A 25,349-nucleotide genomic window follows, 5' to 3' on the forward strand; every position below is an offset into this window, starting at 1 on the left:
ACAAAGACAACCTCATATTTACACGTTGTCCTAAGCCTGTAAGACACACAACTAAAAACTAAGATCTAAGATTAATAATCATGATACAAGCGTTACACAGAAAAGACTATTATTATTCAAAGTCAGACATCCTAGAAGTTACAAAATGCTACATATGCTGATTGCACACCTGGAATCCCAGCACTGAAGAAGTTAAATCAGGAGTTTTCCAGGTTCAAAGACAGGCTATATAGCAATAATCTACCACTTTAAAAACAAACAATCAAGCGAACATTCTTTTATAAAGTCCAACCTAAGCTGAGACTCCTTGACAGAATGGTATAACTATCTGAAAATAGAGAGCAAACTAATAGCAAAGATGTAATTATTATCAGGAGAAGGCTAAAAAGAAAACACAAGGTTAGAGACTAAGAGCACTGGCAGGGCATAACAGACCCATTGACAATTAACTCTCATAAAGAAGCTGGTTCTGAGTTCCTTTACCAAAAACTTTTAGAAATTAGGCCACGTCTTTAAAATAAAGCTCTACAGGACAGATTAAGATGGTTGCAATTTTAAAGGTATTATATTAAATTTAGAAGAATTCTGTGTATGTACTGAAACTTTTAGCAGAAAATGAACAGTCTCTCAAGTACTACAACACTTTTCTAGTATCTTTTTGTCATCTGAGAAATTTTGATATTATGCCCGTTAATACAAATGAAACCAGAAATCACATATAAACTGTCGTTAACATTTTGGTATACTCTTCCATTTTATTATCCATTTTCTTCTCTCTTATACCAAGTTACCAAAATTTTCAACATTTGAAACATTGCTTCCATTTATGCTATTAAAATCTACTGCACTACTACATACTAATCTATCACAATTTTCATATTCCCACTAAGGCAGAAACTATGTTTTCACTTTTTTACTGATTAAGTATGAAAAGCACACACTGGGATATTTCTTCTGGGTTGAAATAGTAGACCTGCTTTGAAACACAGTCTAACTCTCCAATGTTTCCTTTTGGAAACAAAACTACGGGACAAAGAACTGAGATTACTTGCTCCAAGCCAAGCAGGTAGTTAGCAGCAGAAGCAGGACTAGAACATCATGTTTTCTGACCTCAACAGAATGAGGACCTTCTTTCTCAGGAGACAAAATGAGAGAATCTTGAGTTAATTCAAACTGAGCACACTTAAGCACACACAACCACCTCCCCATTTACCATCCCTACACCCACTCTCCACAAAAATAGACATATTTAAACGGTACAATGAAACTACTACCTCAATGATGCGGCTGTCAATCCTGTTATAGGGATGCCAGAGGCCTCGGTCATCTCGCCACTGCCATATTGCACCATCTGTATTCTGCGCATTTCCCTTTTTCAACATGGTATCCACTGCAAAAATGCCTTCTTTTGGTAAACATGGCATAAGTTCACTGAAAGTAAAAAGTGCACTTATTTTAGTTACTTTCTGCGCCATCTGCTACTGTTAACACTTTCAAGGAAAATCAACCCATTTTTACCAAATCAGAGATGTCAGCTCATACAGCTCTTGAGGACTTCGTGGAACAAGATCAATCTGCTCTTGACAACTTCCATTGGAGGCACCACATAGGAGGAAGTGAAGTGTTTCCGCAATGTCTGTAAAGCCAACAACAACAAAACATAAGCCTATTAAACTAAGTGTACTCATTTATTTACAAGGTACTCGTGCCCTAGAGTAGGGCAAAAATTAAACTTATACAGAACATGAAAATTAAAAACACAACTCAATTATACGTGTAAAGAGAATAGCAGAAGGAATTTATGTAGCCTTTAACCTATGGACTCCCATCCTGAGGGAACATTCTCTAACTAGAGGCTTACCCATAATTTCAGAATATTCAGAATCTTTTGTTACTTTGAGGAAGACAGTACATTTGTACTAATAGAATGCACCATTCAAATATATTCATATACTCAATACTTCCTATTTAAATTTACTGAAATCACATGGCATTACTGTAAACATCCCAAGCTCACATTCCCTGTCTTATGCCATACTTACAGATTAACTCAGCAAACATTAAAATATTCTCCATGTTAATTGTCCAGTTCCTCTGGGGAACTTTGGGGAATTTAGCATGATAACCACTCAGATGCAATAATTTAGTCACCGTAATGGCTAAGACCAAAAGACAAATCTGTGGTGTGTTTCTATATTACCTCCATGTAAAAATGCATGAATTCACAAAATTACTTTAAGTATCTTCAAAAGGGTACAGTTTTGCTAACTTTATTGAGCAATATGAATATATGGGTAGTACTTTACAAAAATGCTTTATTCAGCTTGAGGATGGAATTCAGAGGCAGATTCTAATCATATTTTAGCTTGGTTCTTCAGCACCACAAAAAGAAGTAGCCCTGAAGTTCTTTAGTTTATTTTATTATAAAGATACCATAAAGTGATCAGGGAAGTAGTTAAGATACAAAAAGAAAAAAAGACGGGGGAAAGCCCATGTTTAATTGATTTCTATCACTGCAGAATGAAAATATACTATCTGTGGAAATTTCTCTGGAGAATGCAAGAGGTAAAAGCATGACATTAAAGGGAAAGAATCTAGTGTGTTTAAAGAAAAGGAGTGACTTCTCAAGCTGGTATTTATAGACTACTGAGCCCCACACATTAATTAACTAGCAAGAACCTGTACTCTAAGTCCTGGAAAGTCTGGGCTAATTAGGTTTCAGAGATCCTAGAGACTTCAGAATAAAGAAAGTGACAAAACTACTAACTGTGGTCACCAATAATCTGCCTAACTATTCACTTGACTCACACTGTCATTCTACCAAGGTCTGTGTCAATGCCATTAGTTCAAATAAAATGCAATGGAAAAGGAAACTAGGTTTCTCCAAAACAAAACAGTGCACTGTCTGAAACAGTGGGGTTGGTCAGAAGTTGTGTTATCAGTTAACCACAAAACTGACCCTCAAAATCATACATTAAAGTTTCAGAACTGAGTAATAAATTATTAATCAATTGTGCTTCAACAACTATTAACTGTATAAGATGTCTTCTACAACCATACCACCTTCTAGCATTAATTTACGAGACAGGGCCTAATACAAAGTGGCCAGCTACAATTTGTCACTGGATAAAAAAAATTTTGTAAAGTCATTAAAAATTAGGGGTAATCATTAAGAAGACATAAGGCCAAGCTTTCTGATAAAAAAAAAATAGCATTCTGTATTCAGAAAATTTACTGGAAAACATAAATATGAGCTCAAAGAATTTGTTACTGAAACAAGTGGTTACAAGTAAAACAAAAACTAAGAAAACTAACAATAGGTCATTAATGACTAGTATGATATCTCAATGATCTTGAGTGGTGTCCAAGAACCAAAGGTGAGTTTTAGGAATACATAAGATTACCAAGCCAGGTATACCAACACACACCTTTTTAATCTATGTACAGGTAGGCAAGGCAGGTGGATCTCTGGAAGTTTAAGGTCTGGTGTACTTAAGTTCTAGGATAGCCAGGGATACACAGAAAGACTGTCTCAAACAAAACAAAACAAATAACAAAAAAGACCTTAGTACTGCTGGAGGTCAGATAGGCATATACCACTGAGCTAAATTCCTACCCCACCACTTTTCTTCTTCAATGATATTCATGCTTGCTTTTACTTTTGGGATTTAAGCTGACTTATTAATGAACAAGCTGTCTTAAAACACAATAATAAAACAGTACTTACTTTGTTTCATAAGTTGAACAGCTAATGTTGGACAGTTGGAACACATCAGAGAAAACATACGAACCACCATAATAAACATCCCAGAACTTAAAATTGGTGGAGTCACTACCAACAGTTGTTGGACATTTGTGAGTAGATCTTTGGAAGCAACCTGTTGCAGTAAGTTCTTCATGAACACAAAGAAGACAAATTATTATGCTGTGGTTTAGCAATTCAACAATATGAAAAATGTATTACCAAAGACAATAGACGCACCTCCTCGTGCTGAAAGTTGTCCACTAAACGTGCAAAACAAAGGCAAGTGCTTTCCACTGACTTTTTGTCCTAAATTTCACAAAGAAAAATAAAGAAGTTCACTAATTTAAAATGTTAGCACCTTCAATCACTTAGTTCCTACTTTAACCCTAAATTTCCATAACCTCATTAGTAGACATGAGCTTTGAAAAGGGAAACCCAGCTGAAGTACAGTTGGCAATATTAAAGAATACGTATATGTAAATGTTTGTCCAGGCATAGCTGATGTAGGCTTGTACTGAGAGTATTCACTTCAAAAGCAGTCTAGATTAGCTTTAAAAAGAAAAAACGTTTTACACCTCTATCATTATCACTACAGAAGTATAGAGGACAAATGTGAACCCATCACCTTATAAAAAATACCTTTAAAAAAAAATCTGCGCATCTAATTTTCACAAGGTTTAAAATACTTAAAAGGTTTAAAATTCCTTAAAACTATCTCTAGTCATAACAGCACTGGTAAAGTGTAAGACTACAAAAACCACCTGCTTCTCTCTGACCTACAGATATAGAGCTCAGTCTCCTCTATTCAAATCTGATTTGAATTCTGCTCTTCAAACTACATCATTAATGTTTTATCCTTTACATACTTATAGGCTCTCCTCCAATCACAACAGGTGAAGTCTGTTCTTTTCATTTCTATTTCTGGACAATCAATCTCTCTCTCTTCTAGTTTTTTTTTTTTTTTTTTTTTTTTCTTTTCTTTTTTTTTTTTTTTTTTTTTCCGGAGCTGGGGACCGAACCCAGGGCCTTGCGCTTGCTAGGCAAGCGCTCTACCACTGAGCTAAATCCCCAACCCCCCTCTCTTCTAGTCTTAACCTAAGCCCTCTGTTCCCAATGCCTTTTAGAGGAACATTCTAAACGTAATCTGATCTCACAAAGGAGCATCTTAGTTGGTGCAATAATGAAGTCATTAGTCAATATCAATAGAAAGATACTAAATGTATAAATAACAACCACTTGTGTTAATACGACAAAATTGTGTATGACTAGACAATATGTTTCAACAGAAACACAGGTCAGAATGCTTTCTGTTACAGACAAACAATTAGAAGAACTCAAAATTTGAAATTGTAGTGATAAAATTTTCATGACATAGAAAAAGATTCATATTTTACCTGATGAGTTAGCCTTTGGGTAAGCAATGGTAGGGAATCTGCCACAAAATGAAACTCATCTGGTGTGATGCTCTGGCAGCAATTGGCTGCAATTGCTAGTGCATTTCTTTGGGCATTGATGCTGAAGAATTCGAGATACAATAAGCAGTCTGCCAAACCACCCTGAAATGTAGAAAACTGTTAAAATGACGAAAAAATTGTCCTATTAAAATGTCGAGCACACTGCTTTGGGGCAGCACGGGCATCTTACAGAGCTACAGTTAAGGAACTAGCACAACATCATCAAAGGAAACACACTTTAGCAGTAACACTTACCGCCTGTAAGATGGCTTTACTGTGTCGCCGTGACAACATCTCCAAGGCAGTCAAGGCCTGCTCTGCCACATCAATACACTGAATAACTTGCAGCTAAGAACATTAAAGTAGGTATCAAGGGTTATTATTCAGACGAACACTGTACTTCCTCTACTTGTAGCCACTTAACAACCTCCAACACACAACCAGCCAAACTAGCAAATGGTCACCCTGGGTAAACACTACACAGCATAGCTGACAGTTTCCTCCTGACAACTTACGCAGTGCCACGATCCGAAAAAATATATTCCCAGAGAGGATTTATCTAACAATTTTTTTAAACCAGTTTTAAATTTTTAAGGTGTATGTCTTTAGAATAATTATATTTAATTAGATGAACTTTTATTGTGCATTAAAAAGGCTGTTAGAGAATATATACCAAAAGAACAACCTACTAGCCACTGATCATATGAAAATTTTCCTTTCTCCACTGGTCAATTCTGTGAACATGAGCAAGAAAGATCCTTTTTCTCAAACTTCTTAGTTATCAGTATAAACAGTTAGCAATTCTACTGTCCTGTTGCTATTCCTTTAACTATGTTTACAGATCGTAGTTGTGTGTTTATGCTCTTGAATACACACGTAGCACACATGTCAGAAGTTTTCACCTTCAACTTTGTTCAGGCAGGTCTCAAATGTCTCATTTTTTTCTCTCTCCTTTCTCCTGAGCCTACTGATACATGGCACTACACCTGTCTTTTTGAAGTGGTTTAATGAAATTCTTTTATGTTGCTCTCTGATGTTACTATGTTAAATGCTATCATTAAAAATAATAAAATTTGGTTTATTTTATAATTTATTAGTTTTAGCTTTTTTACAAATATATAATAATTTTATATATAAAAGTTTTTTTTGTTTTGTGAATACTGGTTAAACACACATACTATAATTACATCATAGACATTACAACTTGACTTGTGTGTACTTATGAACAAATTGGGCAAAAGCATGATTACCTTTTCTAAGAAAACAGGGATAGCATCTACTACAACAGCAGATGACCGAGGGAGCGCTTCCATCATATATGTTAAGGCTCGGCAAGCATGATTCATCTAGAAAACATGATGAGTTTGTATTCAATAAATACTCAAAATAAAATTTAGACAGCAGTTTAAAAAATACATGATGTACTTACAATGTCAAAATTATGTTCCATCTGCAGTAATGTTATCTGTTAAAAATATAACAAAGTATTAGGAAAGTTCCTGAAATACTCCTTCTTGCACTTCACTGAAATGGAAAGATTTGTTTCTTTCACCACAGAAAAGTAAAATCAAGAAGCACTAGACATCATTATACTCATGGTGACATTCATTACATGCATTATGTCAGTGGTTGACAATGTTGTTGTAAGGCACCACAATTCCATGACATGGCCCAAATTACAAAGCATCATTTCTGTTGCTTACAATCATTTTAGTAGTTCTAATACCCTTCAGAAAGCCCAATAACATCACTGATGTCTGACCAATTGACACATAATCAGAACCGGCAATGACTGGTATTTCTTGAATTAATATTAGCACAGACTGAAGACCACAAAAATTATGTGCATGCCTGCAAGAAGTAAGTACAACTGTAGCTGCTCAGTAATCATAAGGTAAAATGTGATTTGAAAATAGGACTGATCACATCAGAGACTATAAATGTGCAATTATTTCACAAGTGAAATAATTGAAGCCTAAATTTAAAGTATTTTATTGTTGGTAAAAGACTACTGTTTGTAAGAGATTAATTTAATCAAGGAAGAAATGTAAAACTGGAAATTTTTAAGTGAGCCGTATTTCAGGTATCAAATACCCTCTTCAATTAAATGTTGATAACAATGAAAGATAGCATATATTCTAATGTAACACCAAATTCATATGTGTCTTCTCAGTCCCAAATTATTCCTTAATAAATATGTGTAATATAAACTTTGATGATTTATATTTATATTTAAATCAGTCACTTAAAAAAGACAGGGCTTTGGTGCTAACAGAAAAGAGCACCAAGTTTCTTAACTGGAGGTGGAAGTACTGGGAAGTAGTGCCAACAACCCTGCCTCCTGGGGCCAGAGGCGGGCGATCTCTGTGAACATGAGCTCAGCCTGGACTACAAGGCAAGTTCCGAGATGACAAAGGCTACACAGAGACATCCTTTATAGAAAAGATGGAGTCAACCAGCTGTTAACACGTTCCTCTAAACCAAAGGGGAATGTGCATGATCATAAATGCAAATGTCAATTCTTAAATTTCGTTTCTGTTGCTATGATAAAATACCCCCAAAAAAGCAAAGTAGAGGAGAAGGGGTACATTTTTAATGTACAGGACAGAAGACATCATTTCTGGAAAATCTAGGCAGGGACTTCAAGCAGCTAAACAAATCAAAAATGAAAACAAAGTTAATGTGTATATATTTGCTTCTGTTTGGTACCATCTCTATATTTATAGCCTAGGATCCCCTCTGCCTAGGGGATGGTGGAGCCCACCATGGCTTGATTGTACCAAATAAGTTAATGTAATCAAGGCAACCCCAGACATGCACACAGGCCAAAGTGGTCAAAGATCCCTGCTCAAGACTCTTTTCTCAAATGTTCAGCTAGTAAAAATGCAAGGAGAAAGAAAAAACAAAAAAAAAAAAAAAAAAAAAAAACAACAACCCCCCCCCCGCCGCCAAAAAAAAGACCCTGCTTTATCACTAAACAGTTTCCAACACCAAACCATTCAAAAGAATAGAATGTGCCAAGTGATGGCTGTGTGATACTCTGACCAAACGAGACCACCTCATATACTTCCTAACATAATTTGTCATCTCCCTGGATATGTAAGAAGGTATAGTATTGATTTAATTTTCAGGAATAAAATATGCTATAAATCCAACATTTATATAAGCATAATGGTATAGTGCCAGGACTGACTTCCCAGAAACGTAAGTAACTAACAAGTAATCTTTCTCAAACAGAAAGAAAAACCAAAGCAAACTAGTTTATACTGCCCCAAAGGCTGGGAAATTGATTTTAAAGCCTAAAATGTTTTAAAGAGTATCAAGCTTCACTGATGGGCTGAATAACTTAAAACCATTTAAGTAATGAATAGCAAGTAAGTTATTTCATCAAAAAAATTGGCGCAAAAATATTTTGAAGTTGGGTGTGATGCTCACTGAGAAAGAGCATTTATCCAGCATGCTCACAGGCAAAGTAATCCAAAAGAAGAACACACTTACCAAAGCTGGAACAACACTCTTCACAGGAAACCCTCCTAGTGTCTCTTCATTCCCCATGACCAATAGCTGACACATTTCAATGACTGCCTGAAGCTGCTGACTTTCATCACTGGCTTGTAGTCCTTGAAGAAGCTGCTGGGCCTTAGAACCTTCAAGGGAAAAGGCATTACTTTTAAATGTTGAGAGCAGAAGACATATATGACTCAGCAGATAATATTATTCTTCTAGGACTTCAATTCTGTCTCTGGGAGCCACGCCAGGAAGCTCCCAACCACAGATAAATGCAATTCCAGGGAATCAAACAGCTTCTCTGGACACCTTAGGTATTCATATATGTGTTCATAAACAGATGCAAAAACACTCACGAAATTATGAAAAATGTTAATCTTTTTTAAAATTTAAGACAATGAGTTAGGAAGGTGGCTTGATAGTATTCTGAGACCAGATTTCAAAACAAAGGTTTGTCTAATCATGTAAAAATAAAAGACAAAGGACAGAAAACTTTAAATACCCTCTCTTGCTAACAAAGCAAAGGGTTTGGGAAAATGATGTGTCTATAGCAAGGATAGGCCTATGACACTAACACTCAAGGGAGAATTAGCTGCATCTTAACATGATTGAAGTGATTTGGTGTCCGCCTTCAATTGAAACAAACTAATTAATTTTTAGCAGCAAAACTAAAATCACCACAAACTAACAACAACTGGTAGTTTAGCTAAACTACACTTTCAAAAGAAATAAAGGCAGTGAGTACAATGTTAGTCAATAAAATTTCTTATCTATAGTGTCCAGATATCAAAGGAATGCTAAAGTTTTTTTTTTTAAAGGCATGCAGAATTACCAGTAATTCCTAATTTCATCTAAAAAGGATGAAATGCTGTGTACTGAGTCTGTCTCGGCAACACAATCACCTAAGGAGAGAAGTGCTGGCAAATTACACAATCCTAAGTGTAATTGTTATCAGTGAGATTGAAATTATCTAAAGTCTGAACTTCACTAAAACATGGCCACATCCTAATCCTAAGTACCTCAGATGAGTAAAAATCCAATTACAGATTTGGAATGTAAGATCACTTTGTACTCTTTAACAATGGGGGGGGGGCCCTCAATAGTAGACATTATGTGACCAGCATGGATGAGGCCAAGCACTCACTCTACAAAGCCAGAAAGCAAATAGAATAAAAGCAGCAGTCACCCCCTACAACACTGTTTCTTAAGAAGGTTAAGTGTAATTATTTTCAAAATGCAGTACAGATTAAAAGAGAAAGGTGCTTAACGTCTGCATTTAAAGCATTGTGGGTTATGATAATATTAAAAGTATACTCTTCTCCAAACAAAAACTTACTGAGAACTGTACTGCTGTGTATATCTGGCAAGTTATCAACATGTTTAGTAACAACAGAAGACATTATATCTATGCTGAAGTCAAGTATATGGAAGAACTGTGCTTCATTTTGTCACAAAGATTAAAAATATTAATTTAAAGGGAAGCAGGAATTAATGAATTCAGAAGCAGGCTGGCACTGGAAACATAATTGACAACTCTGAGGGAAATGGGATGGTCCTGCTTTGGTTGAAAGCCACCCGCAGCAGTCTGCATCACCACCACCTCAACGTCAGCAGAGACGGAAAGGGGAGGCTGCAGTACTGCAACACTAGTTTCACCTTATCTTTGTGTGTGAAATTTCAAGAACATTCTGCATAGCCACAGAGCAACACTGCTTATTAAACAGCGGAGAAAAAGAATTGGCAAGCCGGCATTTTTTATTCAGAGCCAAACAGTAATTACTTTAGGCTTTGCAGGCCATATCATCTCTACTGCAGCTATCCAACTCCGAGTCTGGTATTGTAGTTCAAAGGTGGAAAAAACAAAACTAATAAAAATGGCCCTGATCCAACAGAACATTAAAGTTCACTTAATTTGCAACTTAAAATATGATGCTCCATTTTTTTCCAGGCACCAAAAAAAATGTATGAAACATTCTTACTTCTCAGGCTACATAAAAACAAGCAAGAAGAGCCTGTGAGATGGCACAGCCCAGCCTGACAACTTACAAATTGAGCTCAATTTGTAGTGAGAAAAATAATAGTAAAACTAGTAAAAACTAGTAAATTACTAGACTTAAAACTGGGAATAGAGAACTGAGAATTAGGAAAAAACACTTCTAGAATAGTGACAAACTCTAAAATAAAATGTAAGCAATAGCCTGAGAATACGGCTCCTCAATATACAAGCTCAACTGCCCAAAACTTCCAGGAAAGGGGAATGGGGCAGCACTACAAAACTTCAACAAAGAAATCTGAAATAATCAATTGCCTAGAAAGAGCAAGAAGGTAACAAAAACTGCAGCAAACAACTTTAGAAAAATAAAACTGATGATATATTAGGTGCGGTGACTCACATTTTGATCCTGGGATCAGAAGAAGCAGGTGGCCTCTAAGTTCAAGGCCAACCTGGACTACACAGAGAACCTAAGCACATACACACAAAAAGTTCCTAAAACAAAAAGACAAAAGATAAATGAGAAGCTTAATGGAGATAAGACTATAGTAATCAGAAAGAAATAAAGTGTTGAGAACATTATGTCTAAGAAAATATCCTATAAATTTTGAGACACAAGAATTTCTCAAACAAAACCAAATGATTATTGGTCACTCAACTCCTATGAAATATGGTCCTTCAGCTGGAAATAAATCATTTAAGCAGAAATTAAGCACAATGAAAAAATAAACTTTTTACATTATATCCAAAACAATAATTGTGTGTTATCAAACTTCTAACAAATGTCTGATAAAACAGAGGAGGCTGGGAACTAAACTACAAAAATTCTCAAACTATTTTGAATATGATAAAATATTAAAACAAAGCAGCTATAATAAATGAAAGCTATATGTAATAATCTCTAGCGCAATCACTAAAACACACAACAAACAATAGAAGAGAAAAAAATATTACAAGGAATACAAGATGAATATCAAACTGTAAGTTAATAATTCTCACATTAAGTTTTGTAAAAAGACCCAAAATAAGACACTATACTAGTGTTATATAGAAGTAGAAATACATAGCAGTGGGGAATTTACAGTATCTAAAAAAAACCGCTGTGTACATCTATCATTTTACTCAGCACTGTCTGCATAGGAAAGCAGGAATATGTCAATATGCCCAATTTAAGACAAGAGGGAATACAAAGTGACTGAATTTGGCTCTCATTTTCTCATACTAGAAAGAAACTATCAAAAAGGCTCAGAAAACTAGATTCAAGGACAGTCTTTATTACAGAAGGTATAAATTGACGTAAGCCAGACAGTTAAAGCCGTTTTAAAAATAGTTATCTTAATTAAAGATTTGAAGGTAGTGAGGTTATGGCTATGACCAGCCTTTAATCTCAGCACCTGGGATCTCTGTGTGTTAAGGCCACCCTGGGCTAAATAGTCAGGACGCCCAGGCTATGCAATTGAGAGACCCTGTATTAAAAACACAGACCAACAAAAAGATTAAAAAGTAACCTCAACAAGACCCATAATCAAACTGAACAAGGTAAACATCAATGAAAATCACTAAAATAACTGGAACAAGTACAAGTCCACTGTGTCCCCAGCCACATTCACACATCTCTATAAAAGCCCTTGTAACTTAAGAGGATACTAAAACCACTATCTTCCAAGGATCAAACTCAAGGATCATGCATGAGCTGCCTCTGGACATGTCACCAATACTACAATCATTACAATAAAAATACGCTAGCTTTTTGAGTGATCATTTCTCATTGGGCTGGGAGTTGGGGGTACCAAATCCAGGCGTAGAGATGCAAGGTTAAGAACACTTACTCTTTAAGATTGTATTTGAGGGTTGGGGATTTAGCTCAGTGGTAGAGAGCTTGCCTAGCAAACTCAAGGCCCTGGGTTTGGTCCCCCACCCAAAAAAAAAAAAAAAAAAAAAGGATTGTATTTGATTCCCAACTCTCACATGGAAACTAACTATAGTTCCACCCTCTTGAGCCTTCTGAAGACACTGCATACACATGGTATACACACACACACACCTTCAGGCAGGCAAAACATTCATATATATATAGTCAAAATAAATTTTAAAACAAAATAAATTTTAAAACAAATACAAATATGAAACAGCCACTAGAAGTAGCAATTTATAAAAAAGATGCTTATAGAGTATCTTAACAAAAATTTGATGCTAGATACCATTAAGGAATAAACCTAACAGTAATCTAATTGGGTATTTGTGCTAACAATTTTTTTATATAATGAAGAGTTTTACTTTTGTAATGTCAGTAATTTAGTTCAAACTACCACAAGGAATAATAGGGGTTAAGAATAAGACCAGCAGAGAGATGGATCAGCAGTTAAGAGCTATCGTTGATTTTTAAAGGACCCAAATTCAGTTTTTAACATCCATACCAGGCAGCACAATAGCTTGCAACGCCAGCTCTATGGACCCATCTCCCTTTGCTGGACTCTGAGCTCCACCCCATCAACACAAACACATATGCATACACATGCACAAGGACAGGCAAATGGGCAGACAACATACCACAAAAAATATATACGGAATATGGGGCTAGATATGACTCCATGTTAACACCTTATATTCGAGATGAGCCAGGTTTAATTCCTAACACCCTCGTGGTGGCCCGCAACCTTCCAGAACATAGTTCCAGAAGATCTGAGGTCTTCTTCTGGCACTGATGGGCGCAAGATATACAAATGGTATACAGACATACATGCCAAGCACTCATAAATAATAAAAATTACTAAGGCGTGCAAGCATTACACCCAGCTAAATATGGGATTTCAATTATCGACAAACTTACAAGGCCCTGACACAATTTTTCATCCCGATCTTCAACTTAATGAAATGGCAAAATAAAGTTTATTTATTTAAAACAACAACAACAACCAAGAAGCATATTAACTGACAGCAATATATGAATCCATATTAAAATTTAAAATGTTTTAAGAATAGCAGTATGATAAACATAATCGCACTATTCAACATTTTAACTGGCCTAGCTTATAGTTAAAATATGCGCAGATGCCGATTTAGCTTTCAGTGTGACGGGAATGACTAAGGACAGAAACAAAGCAGTACTTGCTGAGGGCGCTCAACTATGGCCTGAGCTGTATTTAATTTTTATCCTTATCATGTCATTCCCTAGCTCAAAACTATAAAATGTTTTCTAACCACTCAACATTGTGGCAAGCCTGCCAGGGCACTCCATGACTTGGTAGAGGTGTGCGCCTTTTGGGTTTCAACATCTATCACTTCCGCACTTCCCTGTGGCTGCTCTACTGTCTAAACACATGCAAACTCAGCCCCCATCCCATGCAGCATGGATTCTTTCCTTTCTTCTAACTACATTTAGATTTCTATGAAATCTTCATGTCTTGGCAGTTTCTCTCTAACCAGACTTCCTCTATCCTTTCCCAGCTGGCCTACATTCTTACTTATTTCCTTCTCTGTACTGAAAATACTGCCTGCAGTGTATTAATACATATTGTATTACTTGTGTCCAAAGTAGCTCCAGGTAGAAAACAACAAGTCAGCTTATTGTATTATTAGTATAATACCAGCATCTAATAAATGGTAATAAATGATATTTAAGGGTTCTCAAGAAGGCAGGTGTTGTAGCATCCACCTATGAATCCAGTAAATGGGAGACCCAAGGACCCAGAATTGTAATCAAGTTTGACTCAAAAAGGAAACCTGATGGCAGGGTGTATTACCCTGAAATATAGGGAAAACATTTTAAGTTTTCTTGCTATTAAGCTAGAAATGGGTTGTTGTGTTTGGTTGGGGGTGGGAATACATAATGCAATGTAGGAGTTTTTTATGTGTTTTTGAGACATGGTTTCTCTGTGTAATAGTTCTGTCTTGAAATTCAATTTGTAGACAGTCTCTGCCTCCAGAGTCTGAGGTTATGAACCATCACACATGGCTTATAATGCAATGTTTAAACTACAAAATAAAATAGGAACAAAGAAGATGGCTTAGCAAATAGAGAGGCTTGCTAAAAACTTTGACAACCATATAAAGTTAAGAGAGGACTAACTACAAAGTGATCTCTCTGACCTCTACATACTTATCCTAGAATATACATTCACCCACAATATACACACCCCACACACACAGATCATGCATGTATTTACACACACATACAAACTAATACCATCAATGCAGTTTTATTTTAAAGTGTCAAATACTTGATGGAATGCATCAGGCAGCTTGGTAGCGAAGTTAAAAAAAATTACTTAATGCAAGTCAAGGAAAACTTTAACTGGAAAGCTATAACCATAGAACAGAGTATGTTCAGTTATAAATCAAAACACATATGAACCAAAACAAACAAAACCAGTTTAAGTTAACAGCAGCAGGTATTATGAATCTACTGTTAGGTCAACCATGTATGCTGTGATCTGGGTTATAATTAATCTGATAGTCTGGTGAGAAGTAATGCTGCTCAGACATCATTCCTATCAGGTTCATGTTAACACTATCTTATAGAGTATAATTTGTGACACCAGGAAAAGCTTTGAACAAAAAAATTAAAAATACGCTCAGATGATATATATAAAGTATAAATATGGATTTTTAAAAATTTCGGTTGGGTAGTCAAAAATGAAAGTATAGAAGGAAAGCTAAAAGATACTAAATTATGTACCAACAAACAAGTAACCAATAAGAATAACACATAACTAATCATTCAGAGACTTCAAGAGATGAAAAATTGTAAACTATTCACTTACTAGCTCCGCTTCCAATTGTTCTATGGAAAAGTTGTGACATCCGAGGACCAAGAGGACCAAAGAGGTGAGGAGGAAGACCCCTGGCCTCTAACAAAGCTAAAGAAAAAAGAAGGGCAGGGGGAATAGTTGAGTTGACTTAAAGCAACTGATCTTCCCTAAAAATGTTAAGAAACTGATTCATCTCACACAACTGAGTTAGCACAACATTACTTGCCACTATGAATTTTAAGAGAAACTGTATTAACACACACAAACTTAATCAGTTACTATATATTAAAATACCTCCACGTCATTTCTAAATATGAAGCTTTGGAGAGAACTTAAAACATAGACAGATCACCATCAAAGTACTTTTAAAAAAAAAAAAAAGGGGCATGCCTCATTTTCCTATTAACAGTACTTCCCAGAGAGGTGACTATGTCCAGAAGCCTTACACGGGGAATCTATCATCTGAGATATAAGTACAAACCCACCTAATTCATACATGGAGTATATGTAAAACAAGATTGTTTTTGTAAAAGATTCTGACATTAAAAAAAGAGAGAGAAAATCAACTAGAGTTTACAAAAATAACATGAGAAAATCCATCCTTTACCTTTTTAGATACTAGAGAACAACAACATATTGAGGTGCTTCATAATTTATTACTAAAGTCAATTATACATGTTATCATGTGAAGAAATTTTTGAAAAACTATGAGGCTTTGCTTGGTTAAACAGTAAAAAAATGAAGACACAGACAGGTCATCTCTGAACCCAAAGCATCAAGTTAAGGAATAATAAAAAAAAATTTTTTTTCCCAGAAAGTGCAAGTATAACTAGAATTCCTAGACAATATTCAGTGAGTATTAATGAACTTTGTTCATATCAAGAATAGAACTATCTGCAGCCTGTGTTAATCATTTCTTGCAAACTCAATGGCTGTCTTTACCTTGTAATCGTCCCATCTCAGAATCATCGGATTCACTCTCCCCAGAGGTGGTCATGCCAACAGCCCCTGCAACAGAACTAGAGGCTTGGGGAGAGGGGGAAGGCAAGGATTAGGAGGAGCATTTAATCTTATATGTCTGGCTTACCTTAAAGAAAAATCAAAACTTTACAAACTTAAAATAAGTTAAATTTCTCTTCCTACACACTCTACCATTCTACAACTACCTCCCATATAAAATTCAGGTGCAAAGGAAGAGCATAGCACAGTTATATAAACAAACAGAAATTTGCAACCTTCACGCCCTTGAAATAGCTTTCTCTTGGAGTCCTCTGCCATTAGTCAATCAAGTCAGGCTATTAAGAACATTCTGTTATTTCAGAAATGTAAATAATCATTTATCTGTTTTCTCTAGCTGCAAGAGTGTAAAAAGATCATATACACTTGCACTTGCCTTTTGGAATGAAATACTGAAGCAAGAGCAAAAAATTGCTATGAAGTATGAAGAGAGGCTAAGATGCCAACAGTTAAAGTAGAATGAAGAAGCAGAAAGATCCCACTGCACAAAACATATATAAACCAAAGAATTATTATGAATCTAACCAAAGAAGAAGAAACTAGCTGTCTGCTAAGTGTATGCTTAGACCTATACAACTTCACACAGATTTGTTCTACATATAACCATAACCACATCATTAACAATGCTCAGCCTCCATACTAGATAATGACAGAATGGAAGGCAAGAAGATAGGGTCTTTGACATAAATTTTAAGAGCTCTTTTTGACCTGGGCATGATGGCCAAGTTCATAACCATCATAGGAAAGATAGACAGACCCCCCCCCAAAAAAAAAAAAACCAAAAACAAAAACATGTGCACACAGCATAACAGCATAATAGGATCCTGTTGAAAAGTAAAAAATGGGGACTGGAGAGATGGCTCAGGTTAAGAGGAGGTGGTTCACAGCCATCATTAATGGGATCTAGTGCCCTCTTTTGCTGTGTCTACAGTGTATGCATATATGTAAAAATAAATAGATCTTAAAAGTAAAAGATGCCAATGTGCCAGCCACCAATTTTAGATTTTAGAAATAAACATTATTTTCTGTAATTTCAGATTCCTTTTTAATTCTTAGATAAGGGTTGAAACAAAAGTTAGCTAATGGTGGCCCAAAGAATGACATCCAGGACATCCGTTATTTGTTAAAACAACAAGAACAGAGTTGTATGCGTTTATTATGTATGCTGTCACATTACATACATTATAAGGATAAAGCCTTTAAGACTAACAAAGATGATGAAAAGACTTAAAGCTACTTAAGGCAGCATTAAGATGCTTATATGCTGAACTGTCAACCCGTTTGCTTATAGAAAAAAATTAAGCCTTCATGACTTAAGTGTTCATGCCAGCTAACAGTCAGATAGCAAGTTTCACTACTATTCTCTGAAGTAAACACACCCCTCAGCTGGAATTTTAAATTCAGTTATGGTCATTATAACAATCTCCTATCAACAAGTAATAGTACTTTAGGTTCTAATTAAGACCTAGTCTATTAAAGTGGCTTTAAGTATAGAGAAAGCAAACACAAAATTAAACATAAAATACCCCAAGAATCTATAATCTATAATCATTACGATACAAACAACAATACATCAAACTACATTTCCCCCCAAAACTACTCTATAAAACGGGACTCTGCTTTTGCAAATGGGTAAGTTTGCCAATTTGCTACCACTCAAAACAAAGAAAGTGAACTTTTTGGCAGTCCTTTTATAAGTGGAAGCCAATGGAGGACATCAGGTTTCCCCATCTATTAGTACCTGGCTTACTCTTTCAGTGAACGTGGAATTCACTGTATGCTGGCTTGGGCCAACACTGGGGTCACAGGTCTATAAACACAAAGGCCAGCCAAGCCCAGGTTTTGACAGAGGTACTGGGGATCTCAACTAGCTAGAGCTCTTAGGCACTGAGTCCCTACCCAGCCCTTGGCAACTCTTTCAAAGTCTGACACAGTTGTCTAATGAAGTTACCTTTACCTATATAAAGATCACTCTAGCCTTTACACTAACTTGCTTAATGGAGAGACAGCTGTTTTGTGAAATGTAATCAACTAACAGCTATCAACTCAAAAATTCATTAGTCAAGCCCAAAAACTTTACACAATTCTCTACTCTATAGTACACTCAATTTCTATACTCTATAGTCAAATATAAAAATATGACTATCAACAGAGATGATCAAAACTCAGATTTTACTTTAGAAATTCTAAAAAATGTTTAAAAAGAACTCTATTTTAGAATAGTTTATAAACACTTCAACTTCTTACAAAGATAAAACATTAGAAGGCTCACAGATGGATGTTTACTTGCCAGAAATTGCTAAATAGCACATGTGTAAGTAAAAAAGGCAATAGGAAGATCTATGTCATAAAACTTCATACTAAAGCAAAAAAAAAAAAAAAAAAAAAAAAAAAAACAGATATTTTTTTACTGTGTTGTGTGTTCGATCATCTTGTAATACAGTCATAACATAATTTGTAGTACTAAAAAAAAAAATGTAATCAAGAAAAGAAAAGCATTAAAAACTGGGTGCATTCTAGATGGTGGTAGCACATGCCTTTAATCCCAGCACTCCAAGAGGCAGAGACAGGTGGTGGATCTCTGTGAGTTTGAGGATAGCCTGATCTTTAGACCAAATTACAGGACAGACAGCAAAGACAACAAAGAGAAACCCTGTCCGGAAAAATTAAAGGAAAACTGGGTACTGGGTATTGTAGCTTCCACCTTTAGTCCCAACACTTAGACAGGGATTGAGTCAGCAATACGTAGTGAGAACCTGTCTTTTGTTGTCTATAATACTATAGTTTATATAAACTGTAACTATAAAACTATATAAAAATTCTTTTATATACTTTTAATTTCAAAACAAAGTAAAACCAAAAATGCCACAATAAACAACACCCAAACCCACTTTTTGGTGAAGAAGGGGTTTTCCTGCTTTAAGAATAAAGTTGACCAAGCCACACTAGGGTAGAGTCATTCTTGGTCCCTGTCCTTGATGCACAGTCTGGGATGAACAGACCTTCAGAAATGTCTTCAGGCTTTTAAAGCTGTGCTGTGTTTACATCAGTGAAACACGGAGACGGAGGGGAGGCTGTGGCTTAAAGTGCTGTGCTCTCTCTGGGTGGGTGCTTCAGCTGTCAATTTGATGCAGTCTGTGTCACCTGGGAAAGGAGTCTCAATACTGACCTCTCTAGGTTAGGTTCGCCTTGACATGGCTGAGAGGGATTTTCTTCCTAGGGTTAATTGAGGTGGGAACACCCACCCTGAATGCTGTCAACACTGTTTTATGGACTGAATAAAAAGAACTGAAGCAGCTGAACTCAGTTTCCTTGCTGTCTGTCTTGGGACTATGTCTACTGTGCCTCCATGACTGGCCCACAGTAGTGGACTGTGACCTGAAACCATGAGCTGAAATAAACACTTCCTTCCCTCGGAAAAAAAAAAAAAAAAAGAATAAAGTTGAAGAAAACAACCACTAGACATCAGCAGTCAGCCAAGAAGAGCCATATTAAAAACAGAACTAGATGCTTTTTAGAATATGACTCTGATCATTTCTTGGAAGTTATGAATTCTTAATATAAAAAGTGAGCACCAGAACATGCCTATTTTTCCTTGCCATTTCACTATTCTTCTACCAGTTACAGAAATCACTAGTCAAGAGACTAACATCAAAAGGTAGTTGAAATGACCACAGATATGTCCTCTATGCTAACTTAGGTTTGTATTTTACACAAAGAAAAAAGAAAGCACATTTTCTCAGAAGTATTTTACAGCCAGCCAAAAGTGGAATTTCTATTATCCATAAAGGACCCCACCCCAAAGCAGAGTAAACCCTAAATGCTCCTCTTAACAACAGTTAACACCATGTATATCTTCTTCTGCAACAGTCAACACCCCACAAATATCTATTTACTGATTTTAAATATGAATGAAAATAAAACACACTATAGTCCTTTGAAGCATTTATCCTTGATAATATATCAAAGAAAAAATTCCCCTCCCCAGTTCTCCTTTCTAACCTTGGGAAGTATCCATACAAATTAAATTCTTCTAAAAATCTAGGGAGAAAACAATGCTGTACTGTGCACTTAGTTTCTAAGACCTAGATTGAAGGGTCATATATGTTAGCTTGGAACTCTGGGAAAGCTTAACCAATGTGTGCCTCAGTTTTCCCTCATTTATAAAATGGCATTAACGGAACTCACACCTCAGCAGGTTGTTTTCAATATCCAATAGGAATGTGTGGGAAACGTTTAAAGCCACATCTGCAGAGTAAACAGGTGTTGCTGTAACTGTCAACTCTAATATATTCAGAAATTTCGTTCCTGACACTCATCTGAGAATTTGCCTCACACTTCCACATTCCGACTTGAACGGAATAATGAAAGGGTAGAAAGTGAGAATACTGGAAAGGAGAGGCTGTGCACTTTCAGCCTTAAAGATCCTGCAAATGAAACGGCTTGTATTCTTCCAAATATTTACCAACTATCCATAAAGAAAAACAATTTTTTTAAATATCATTCCCAATAGAAGAAATGCTACAAATTCACTGTCTAATTTTTTCATAAAAATTAGGATACAGAAATTGTTTCAAAAATAAACTAAGCTAAGCAGAATACAGTAACTGTGGGTAACCAAACCTTTCTAGCAATCCTGCATATGCTAATATTAAATCATACTACATGAAAGTGCTTTGTTCGTTATGCTTTGCAACTGAACTTGATGTGGCATGATTGTAGAAATACACAATCACAGTGGTGAATTACAGTATTTTTTCTGTTCAGAAAGAGCAATTTCACACTAGATTTTAAAATCCACTTACCACAATTTTAGTAATGATAACAGATACTTAAACAAAAAGAGAAATACACGCATTTTTTTTTGCCATCCAAGATTATCAAGAAAATCTAAAATAAGTCCATAAAAATCTAAATATTAAGCAGCTTCAGAATAAAATAAATTTTTAGGGCTTACAAAATACTATGATCTACATGCTTATTAGGAAGCAATTAAAGTACATCTTTACTTTTTTATTATGAATTAAAATTCAATAAAACAATCATTAGTCAACTCATATATATACTGATTAACATATGAAAATCTTATATGGCAAATTTATACCTTTCTATAAAGCCCTCTGAAAGTAGTACATGTATGGACTGGTTGAGAATCTTAACAAATGAGCCCACTAATCAATAGTACCCAATCTATGATGTAAAATAAAAATGTTTCGTGGTAGTATCTATGGTACCTCTCTCCTCTCTTTTTATCCTATTTACAATGTAGAACAAGAAAGTTCATCCAAAAATAAATTTCTGAGACAAAAAAATTGCTTTAGGGCTAAGAAGTGCCAGTCTACCTGCCGCTCCTTGGGGAGCTTCATCTGTCCGAGCAGCTGAGGAATTTACTGTCTCCTGGTTGCCTTCAGGGTCTGCCATTTTCTCTTGCCTCCGGGCCTCAGCTGCTCCTCTCTTGCCCAGGCCAGAGCCTCGCCGACTGCAACAGAAAAATGTCATCATAGTCAGCATTACCAAGGCACTAGGAGCAATGTATAGACAACACAAAGCTCAAATTCACAAGAGCACAAAGCCAGTTTCTTCTCCCTTTTAAATAAAAATTGTTATAGAAAAATCACTAAGACATTGTATATCTGAAATTCTTCCAAGTTATAGCTCACACAATACAGGCTTCTGTGTTATTGGGAGCTGTTGTCATCTTTACAGACAGACATGATTTTTAAACACTTTCAGCTAAATGAAAAAGTGGATCCTCCCATAGAGGGGAAAATATGAAACCACACATTTAAAATACAGACTCATTTACAAACATAGACAATAGACAAAGGCTTACAGAGTAACAGCAACAATAGGAGGATCAAAAGGACAGGGATATCATGCCCATACTTTATGTCAGACTACCTAAATCATCTAAATTCAAACATCCTAACGCTGCAAAAACAGTTAAGGGTTTACTATTTATGAACTACAGATGACTGGGAAGATCTGTTTAAGGACAGAAGTACAGAATACCCTACAGGAAATAAAGTATTCACACCATATCATCAAGTTAACAAATTAACAGTTAATTGATAATAGGTAAGTTGAGAAAAAGATGATCATTACAAAACCAAGACACAGTTTCCTGACTTACCTGAGAATATGATAAAACCTAAGGCTAAGACCACCAGTGAAATCAGAGGATGAATACTCAGTAAGCATGAAAATGAAGCTTTCAATTAACTGAGGACTTGAGTTTCTTTCTCAGTGAAAGCTAAACAGGAGTGGGAAAGATTAATCTTTCCTTCATAAGTAAATAGTTCATTAGAAACCTAACTTACCAAGCTGCAATTGAGAGATTCAAATTCACCTAACATTTAATTTCACAGTATTCTAGGCTAAACATTGTGTATTTACAAATTGCTACCCTCAAAGATTGTTACTCTGAAATAAGCACAGAAGCTCATTAGGTCACCAAGACAGAAAATATAAGAAAAAGCCCTAAAAGTCAGGCAAGGTTTTGGACCAAAACTGTTTTAAAGCAAGCATGCTAGACAGCTTGTACACAGCATGACCATGTATATTTTTTTTAAAAAAGTATTTCTATATATAAAGTATATATAAAAAATAATTTTATATGCACTGAACAATGGCCATGTATACCAAAAGGGTACAATGAAAGAAAAAGAAAATGACACTAAAATATCTGTCCTCACATACAGCAGATTCAAACTATACCCATTGTTAAAACTGAAAGGAACTGAAGAATTGGTGGCACATTTAAGAGTACTTTTTAGGGGGTTGGGGATTTAGCTCAGTGGTAGAGCGCTTGCCTAGGAAGCGAAGGCCTGGGTTCGGGTCCCAGCTCCGAATAAAAAGAACCAAAAAAAAAAAAAAAAAAAAAAGAGTACTTTTTAGATAACAAAGATCAATAACGAGCTTGCAGAATCTGTGTGGGGAAGCTCACAACTGTGTATGTGGGGTGGGGAGAATTGGTTAGTTTTGATCCCTACAGCCATCTCCATATATCAATAAATACACACAATTTTAGAAATGACTTTTTTTTTCAAATCTTCTAAAAACCTGATCCAAAATGGCACCAAAGCGGGGTTGGGGATTTAGCTCAGTGGTAGAGCGCTTGCCTAGGAAGTGCAAGGCCCTGGGTTCGGTCCCCAGCTCCGGAAAAAAAAGAACCAAAAAAAGAAAAAAGAAAAAAAAAACTATAGAAAAATGGCACCAAAGCTCTGTAGAACTCAGAATTATTTTCTCAGGAATCCTTAAAGTTATTCCTAGGAAATCTCAAATACACTTAGTTACACTAATACTAGATACTTTAGAAAATATGTGTAGAAGCCAGGAACGGGGGTGGGGGTGAGGGTGGGAGGGTGTTGTGTTGAGACAAGGATTCTCTCTGTGAACAGTCTGGACAATCTGGGATATGCTGGAATTCTCTTTGTAGACCAGGCTGGCCTCAAACTAAGAGATTCGCCTGCTGGGATTAAAGGTGTGCATCACTGTTCAAAATTGCAACTATAATAGAAATCTACCACCATTGTGCAAGGAGGCATCACTAGGTCCAGCTCAACCTAATATCTCATCTTAGCAAAAGAGGAAAAAAGTTTAAACATGTCAAAAAGTAACATGGTTTTGTGTTATGCTTTTGAGGCTTTCATTATGAAAGTTGGGCTTTCGGTTTGATCTTTTTAATTAGTCTGCTTTGGGATTAAAGTCTCTCTATGAAGCTCTGTCCTAGAACTAGCTATGAATACCAAGATGTAATTTGTCTCTTCTTCCAACTTTTAGGATTACTCAAGCCCAACCACACCTGGCTGAGTTTGCTCTTTAATTCCCCTGATAATTAATGCAATAGGAATTATACATAACTGGAACCATGGAATATATTTGAAAAGGTGATTCCTTGTTTTTTTGGGTTTTTTTTTTGGGGGGGAGGTGAGGGGTTGGGAGGGAAGAGACACAGAAATGGTGAGGAGTGCCTTTAATCCCAGCGCTGAAGATCTCTGTGAGTTCAAGACCAGCCTGCCCTACAGTGACTTTCAGGACTGTCAGGGCTACACAAAGAAATCTTATCTAGAGGGAGGAGTTTTGTTTTGTTTTGTTTTAAAGAAAATTTTACATAAAGTTATATCAAGTTTTTCTATTAATTTTATTTAGTATGTAAGTTGCATTGCTATACATTAACTGGGCTGGGTGTGGCGCATACCCCTGTAATGCCATCACTTGAGAGACTGAGGCAAGCAAAGATTATAAGTACCAGGTCACCTAGGACACAAACCAAGATCCTATCATAAACAATGGAAGGAAAGAGAGGGGGAAATGAAGGTAAGGAGAAGTTGAATAAAAAAAAGGGGGGTGCTGCTGTGTGAGAAATAATGGCAGATCAGAATGTTAAGAGATTAAAAGCTGCTTTTTAAAGAAAGTTGTTTATAAAGTCTTTCAGGATACTCATATTCTTTTTAACGTGGGCTCCACGGGAATTTTAGGTTGAAATCCTAGTTAGACAAGCTACTTCTTAACTACAGGTATTATTAAAAGGTGATTGGGTTTGTTTTTAGAAAGAAGAGAGTAAAGAGATTACCTGAATCAGGTGGGGATTTTCATCCACAGTTAAGAACTTAGATAGGGAAAAATTAGTCACTAACTCCAAGTAGAGAGCTGTGATGAAATGTCTGTTACACCAGGGAGAGTGAATGCAGGCATATATTATAGAAGTTATTAAGGTTAAAGAAAAATCTGTGGCTCCGGGTAGAGAGCTTAACAGATGGATATATTTTGGGCTAAAGTCCTGAGTTTTAAGTTGTTTGTTGGTTTTAGAATTGATAAAAGGTGTTTAAGTTTGTTTTAAGGAGAGTACAGAGATTACCCGAATCACATGGTGGAATCAT

At 35.9% G+C, this 25,349-nt stretch overlaps 1 protein-coding gene across 23 annotated transcripts in view; it reads right to left on the reverse strand.

Moving 5' to 3' along the window:
* Nucleotides 1–25,349, reverse strand: part of Trip12 (thyroid hormone receptor interactor 12) — a 122,616-nt gene that overhangs the window by 38,236 nt on the left and 59,031 nt on the right. For 11 of the 23 annotated variants that reach the window (XM_032901488.1, XM_032901492.1, XM_032901490.1 and 8 more), the window contains 12 exons: nt 21,810–21,946; nt 16,393–16,476; nt 15,463–15,558; nt 8,698–8,846; nt 6,629–6,664; nt 6,450–6,545; nt 5,455–5,547; nt 5,140–5,301; nt 3,983–4,051; nt 3,728–3,893; nt 1,519–1,645; nt 1,272–1,431 (listed from right to left, as the gene is read on the reverse strand). In XM_032901488.1, the coding sequence (XP_032757379.1) occupies nt 1,272–1,431; nt 1,519–1,645; nt 3,728–3,893; nt 3,983–4,051; nt 5,140–5,301; nt 5,455–5,547; nt 6,450–6,545; nt 6,629–6,664; nt 8,698–8,846; nt 15,463–15,558; nt 16,393–16,476; nt 21,810–21,946 (1,375 nt within the window). The remainder of the gene's footprint in view (nt 1–1,271; nt 1,432–1,518; nt 1,646–3,727; nt 3,894–3,982; nt 4,052–5,139; nt 5,302–5,454; nt 5,548–6,449; nt 6,546–6,628; nt 6,665–8,697; nt 8,847–15,462; nt 15,559–16,392; nt 16,477–21,809; nt 21,947–25,349) is intronic. The other 12 variants (XM_032901509.1, XM_032901508.1, XM_032901507.1 and 9 more) reach the window with 3 other exon arrangements.

Source organism: Rattus rattus, chromosome 4 (assembly GCF_011064425.1).
Source record: "Rattus rattus isolate New Zealand chromosome 4, Rrattus_CSIRO_v1, whole genome shotgun sequence".
Classification (NCBI taxonomy): domain Eukaryota; kingdom Metazoa; phylum Chordata; class Mammalia; order Rodentia; family Muridae; genus Rattus; species Rattus rattus.